The sequence below is a fragment of the Mandrillus leucophaeus genome, unplaced genomic scaffold, assembly GCF_000951045.1.
Source record: "Mandrillus leucophaeus isolate KB7577 unplaced genomic scaffold, Mleu.le_1.0 Scaffold24, whole genome shotgun sequence".
In the NCBI taxonomy this organism is placed as follows: domain Eukaryota; kingdom Metazoa; phylum Chordata; class Mammalia; order Primates; family Cercopithecidae; genus Mandrillus; species Mandrillus leucophaeus.
The window spans coordinates 2179040-2185190 of NW_012102476.1; the positions used below are offsets into that span (position 1 = coordinate 2179040).

General features: G+C 55.3%; 1 protein-coding gene across 1 annotated transcript in view; it reads left to right on the forward strand.

Moving 5' to 3' along the window:
• The window catches only part of LOC105541399 (SAGA-associated factor 29 homolog), a 55565-nt gene that overhangs the window by 20243 nt on the left and 29171 nt on the right, over nucleotides 1-6151 (forward strand). The window contains exons 2-3 of the mRNA XM_011982376.1: nucleotides 2236-2365; nucleotides 2436-2582. Coding sequence (XP_011837766.1) covers nucleotides 2286-2365; nucleotides 2436-2582 — 227 coding nt within the window. The 5' untranslated portion in view covers nucleotides 2236-2285. The remainder of the gene's footprint in view (nucleotides 1-2235; nucleotides 2366-2435; nucleotides 2583-6151) is intronic.

Here is a 6151-nt window from a genome sequence, read left to right on the forward strand (position 1 = left end):
CCCGTGAGGAAGGGGTGACTGTTATTTGCATCTTATGGATGAGGAAATGGACATGGGGGTTTAAAATCCTTGCCCCCTGGGACTAAGCTAGTGAACGTCCTGTGAGCATCAGCAGCGATTGATTGAGTCACAGCCTCACCACTGCAGCCGGACCTGAACTTCCTCACAGCTCAGCAACACCCAGCAGGTCACTGAATTTCCCCAGGGCAAGTCCTCTACTCACTCACAATTAGCGGGAGCTCAGTAGAAGGCGCCCATCGTCCATTATTTTATTGACTATTTCTTGGCCATCGTCTCTGTGCTGAACTTTGTTCTACGGCAGTGACAAGAGCTGTCCTTGGGCAGTTTAGTGCAAAGGTTGGGGTGGGAGAGACTAAAGAGAGCAATAAAACACCTAGCAGGTCAGATAGTAAGTATTCAGGAAAAGGAGCGGACGGGGAAGTACACAAGAGGTGCAATTTTATTTTATATATTTAGAGACTGTTTCTTGCTCTTTTGCCCAGGCTGTAGTGCAGTGGAGCGATCATAGCTCACTGCAGCCTCCAACTCCTGGGCTCAAGCGATCCTCCCACCTCAACCTCCCCTGTAACTGGGACTACAGGCATATGCCATGGTACCCGGCTTATCAGAGCTGCAATTTTAAATCGGGAGCCAGGGAAGACCTCCCTGTGCAGGTGGCAGGTTATCAAGGCAGAAGGTGTAGAGAAGAACCTTCCAGACAAAGGAAAAAAGCAAGTCCTGCTGTGCTCAGGAATCGCCATAAATACTATCATCCCCATCTTAGAGACGGGGACAGGGTCGCAAAATTGTCAGGGCGTTTCCTGGTTCCTCAACAGCTGGAATCCAAAGTCCTCTGGAGGATAAGCTTCCCTGCCTGGGGTGGACGTTTCCTGGAGCGCGCGGGCGCGCAGGGCTCACAGGCCTCTTGGACCCCGTGTCCGGCTCAGGCTCAGGCTTGGCGTCAGCAAAGGAACCTGCACGGCGCCCTGGGGCCGGGAAGGCCAGCGCCCGTGCAGCGCGGCGGGCAGAGGTCCCGGCGGAGGTCGGGGTGCAGCGGGAGCAGGAGGCGCGCCTAGGACGGGGGTGCCAGGCCCACTCCAACCGCGGCAGGGTACGGGGGCGTCAGGGCGGCTCCGGCCACCGGGCGGACCCCAAGCCCTCGCCCGCCTGCCGCTGCGCTGTCTCCTTCCTTACCCGAAGGGCGGCCACGGCGGACAGGAAGGCGTGCAGGACGAACATCATCTCCCTGGGGAGGAGAACGGGGGTGTCCCTGTGAGCCCTGCCGCGCCCAACCGCGGGTCCCCTCCAATCCCACCCCAGAGATCGCACAACAGGCAGGGCCCAGGCCTAGCACAGTGGCTCATTCCTGTAATCCCAACACATTGGGAGGCTGAAGCGGTCGGATCACTCGAGGTCAGGAGTTCGAGAACAACCTGGCCAACATGGTGAAACCCCGTCTGTACTAAAAATACAAAAATTAGCCAGGCATAGTGGCACGTGCCTGTAATTCCAGCTACTGGAAAGGCTGAGGCAGGAGAATTGCTTGAAAGAATTGCTTGAAAGGTGGGGCAGGGGGCGTGGCGGAGGTTGCAGGGAGCCAAATCAGGCCATTGCACTCCTAGTGAGATGGGGAGGGTCTCTGTGCCAGGAGGAAGGCTTCCTGGAGGACGCGGACCCCGCGAGGCACAGGCCTGATGAGAGGGAGGAGTGGGCAGGCCTATGACATAGGTGGGGCGTCCAGGGCGGGGACGGGGCCTGTCGCAGAGGAGGAGCATGAAGGGGAGCCGGTGCCCTGGGAATCTCGGAGGTGGAACTCCGGGGAGGAGCTGGCTGGGGCGGAGGTGATGATCCAGGATGCAGGCCAGCGTAGGGATCTTGGTGGGCACACTGGGAGGGAGAGAAGGAGGGACAGGTGGGTACCTGGTCTGGAGGCGGGGCCTGAAGTGGGCAGGTGCAGGGGGCGTGACTTCGGGCAGCAGCAGGGCCTGGGGCTAGGTTGAAGCCCCAAGTAAGGACCTCGCTCTGGGTTCCTTCCCCTGGGTGCCCGCTGTGCTGCCGTCTCACCCATATGTAATTCAGTGCAGCAGCCCCTGTAGGACACCTGGCAGATCGGGTCACAGTCCTGCTGGGCCCTCAGGCTCACTTGGGACTGGGTGCTCCCAGGGGGTCCTCCAACAGCTCAGTGCAGCATGCTGGGGGGTCAGGGCTAGCACCTGCCTCCCTTCCTTCCCACAGCGGCCAAGATCGCAGGTCTCTACAGTGACTCGGAGCCACCCCGGAAGACCATGCGCAGAGGGGTGCTGATGACCCTGCTGCAGCAGTCGGCCATGACCCTGCCCCTGTGGATCGGGAAGCCCAGTGACAAGTGAGGGCAGCAGCTGCGAGGAAGGGGCTGGTACCCAGGGGCTGGGACTGACCTTTTGTTCTACTCACAGGCCTCCACCCCTCTGTGGGGCCATCCCCGCCTCAGGGGACTATGTGGCCAGACCTGGAGACAAGGTGGCTGCCCGGGTGAAGGCCGTGGATGAGGACGAGCAATGGATCCTGGCCGAGGTGGTCAGTTACAGCCATACCACCAACAAGTGAGTGACACCAGCCCCGGGGCTACTCTCTGGTCGCTGCACCTGCCTGGGCTGCCGCTCTGCTTCCCATCTGCTCAGCTGGAGAAAAGCTCCACAGAGGGTGATGTGAGCAGGGCCAGCTGTGCAGGGCGCACCAGGTCCTCGCCCTGCCCCGGTCCTCCACGCTCCTTGACAGGGACTGCGCCCCTGGCTACACCCAGTGTTTTCCTCCTTTTGTCCACAGGTATGAGGTAGATGACATTGATGAAGAAGGCAGAGTGAGTGTCCAGGCCAGGGCCAGGCACGGAGCCTGGGGGCAGCCTAACGGCTGGGAAGGAGCATCCCCACCCAGCCACAGGTTGACACAAGTCCCTCTACAGCCAGGAGACACACCCTGAGCTGACGCTGGATCATCCCGCTGCCCCAGTGGAAGGCCAACCCCGAGATGGACCCGGAGGCCTTATTTGGGCCAGGGCGGGTCATGGAACTTGGGCAAGGCAGGAGAGGTAGTCAAGGAGACAACCACCTTCTCAGGATGCTGCGACCTTGGTGACCGCATGGCCAACACAGTAAGCCTCAGCATTCGCCCTGTCACTGAGTTCAAGCAAAGCTATCCCCAGTAGGGACTTTCCCTTTTGAGAACATGTGCATTTTGATTTTACCTGTCCTCAAACTGACCCTTTGCTCATTTTAATAGTAAAAACCACACCCCTGGGTGGAGATTTAAAATGCTAATGACACATGTGTCCTAGGAACAGGCATGTATAGCAAATGCCCATGTGCACCCAGAGGACCACCCAGATCATGCTTACTAGTGACGCCGCTTCCCACCCATTATGAAAAATTGTGTGAGATTCCCATAAGGGGAGTTTTCCTGCAGTAATTAACACTGACCCACCCTGCTGAGCAGCCCGTTCTGAACTCGCTCAAGGTGTATTGTCTACTATGCACTTAACTTTCAAAATACAGTTTTTCTTTTGCAATAAGTTACTTTATGCTGCACTTCTTTTGCTGTACGTCTCTTGTTTAAATTATTTTATTTATTTATTTATTATTATTTTAGATGGAGTCTCGCTCTGTGGCCTAGGCCGGAGTGCAGTGGTGCAATCTCGATTCACTGCAACCTCCTCCTCCTGGGTTCAAGCGATTCTCCTTCCTCAGCCTCCCGAGTAGCTGGGATTACAGGGTTCACCACCACACCTGGCTAATTTTGTATTTTTAGTAGAGACAGGGTTTCATCATGTTGGCCAGGCTAGTCTCGAACTCCTTACTTCAGGTGATTCACCCACCTGAACTTCCCAAAGTGCTGGGATTACACGTGTCAGCCACCGCGCCCCGCCTGCTTAATTTATTTTAAACCAAGAAGAGGAGAACCCAGGTATCACAACAGCCGTCAAACTGGGAAGGAGTGCCCCCAGCCACAGATTGACACAACCCTGAGGAGACACACCCTGAGCTGGCAGTCACGGCCTCAGTGGAAGGCCAACCCCCAGATGGACCCCAAGGCCTTGTTCCAGAGGGAGCAGCTCATCATGGCCCTGTATCCCCAAACCACCTGCTACCACCACGCCCTGATCCACACGCCTCCACAGCAGGTAAAGCAGCCTCCAGGGGAGAGGTCATTGGTGACACCAGGAACAGGCTGATTAGAGAGGCTAGTGTCCCCTTCCTTGTCCCCTTTGTCCTCATCTCCCGAGCTAATGGGACCTGCCAGCAGCCCTCCCTCTTCCACTCCAGCCCCAAAGGCCACTGACCCCTTGCCAACCCTGGTAGCCTTGGCAAGCCCCGAGTCAGCAGCATCCCTTCTGCAGCCCCAGGAGAACCAGCTCTGGATGGGAATCTCCTGCCCTGAGCCCCGAGCTCTTGCCTCCTTGTGCTCCTGGTGACATGGGACACAAGCCACCTGAGGCCAGAATCCCCGTCTGCCACCCTCTGGGCTGCCCTCGGTCCTCTAAACACAGCATCCCTAAAAGGCAACAGACCCTCCAGCTATGGCCCCACTGGGAGGGAGTCAACGCCCCTTCCTCTCCCCACCCTTTTCACTGCCCTGGGTCTCCAGCCACTGAGAAAATAGCTGTGTAGCAGCAGGGACTGGGCCAAGACTTCTTGACCCCAGAGTGAAGGATGATGAGAGTGGCTGAGAGTCCACGGCCCAGAGGCTCCTGTGGTCTAGGCTGGGAGAAGGGGGTGCCTGTCCTGGCCTGGGGCTCTCTGAGCAGCCCTTCCTGTCTGCCTGCCCCACAGCCCCAGGATGACTACTCGGTCCTGTTTGAAGACACCTCCTATGCAGACGGCTATTCCCCTCCCCTCAATGTGGCTCAGAGGTACGTGGTGGCTTGTAAGGAGCCCAAGAAAAAGTGACGCTGCCTGGTGGACTCACCATCCCCCAACGACACAGGGCAGGACAGCAGAGGATGTGCTGGGATTAAACAGACATTCCTCCTCCACTCATCTCCTGGGTTTTACTTCTCCAGACCCTCTCCCCTCTCCAAACAGGGCAAGTTGGGGAACTGGAGTGGGGAGGTGGCCGTCTTTGGCCCCAGTGGGCGATCACTCTTTCAGCTCAGGGTTTCTCTTGACTTGAAATAGAGACTCTGCATTGAACACAAGTCATAGTTTTGTTGTTGTTGTTTTAAGACTGAGTCTTGCTCTATCGCCCAGCCCGGAGCACAGTGGCATGATCCTGGCTCAATGAAACCTCCACCTCCTCAGTTCAATCGATTCTCCCACCTCAGCCTCTGGAGTAGGTAGGATTACAGGTGCACACCACCATGCCCAGCTAATTTTTATATTTTTAGTAGAGATGGGGTTTCACCATGTTGACCAGGCTGGTCTTGAACTCCTGACCTCAAGGGATCCGCCAGGCTGAAGTGCTGAGATTACAGGCATAAGCCAGTGAGTCCAGCTCAAATAAAAATAGTATTTAATTTAATTTAGTTATTTATTTATTTTCAAGACAGAGTTTTGCTCTTATGCCCAGGCTGGAGTGAAGTGGCATGATCTTGGCTCACTGCAACATCTATCCCTGGGTTCAAGCGATTCTCCTGCCTCAGCCTCCGGAGTAGCTGAGATTACAGGTGCTGCCACCATGCTTGGCTCATTTTTATGTTTTGTTTTTTTGTTTTTTTTTTGTTTTTGCTTGTTTGTTTTTGTTTTCTTTGCTTGTTTTAGTAGAGACGGGGTTTCACTATGCTGGCCAGACTGGTCCTGAATCATAATTTATTTTAACTAAATTTTATTTATTTATTTATCAAGGCAAGGTTCACTCTGTCCCTCAGGCTTGAGTAGATTAGCCTAGTCACAGCCACCTACAGCCTCAACCTTCCTGGCTCAGCTGATCCTCCTGCCTTCTCTTGCCAAGTAGCTGGGACTACAGGTGCCCACCACCACGTGCAGATCATTTTCTCAAATTTTTGTAGGGATGGCGTCTTGTAATGCTGACCAAGCTGGTCCCAAACTCCTCTCCTCCAGTGATCCTCTGGCCTCAACTTTGCAAATTGCTGGGATTATAGGCATGAGCCACTCTGCCTGGCCCACAAATCATATTTTATTCTTTTTGTTAAAATTGATTTTTTTTTTTTTTTTTTTTT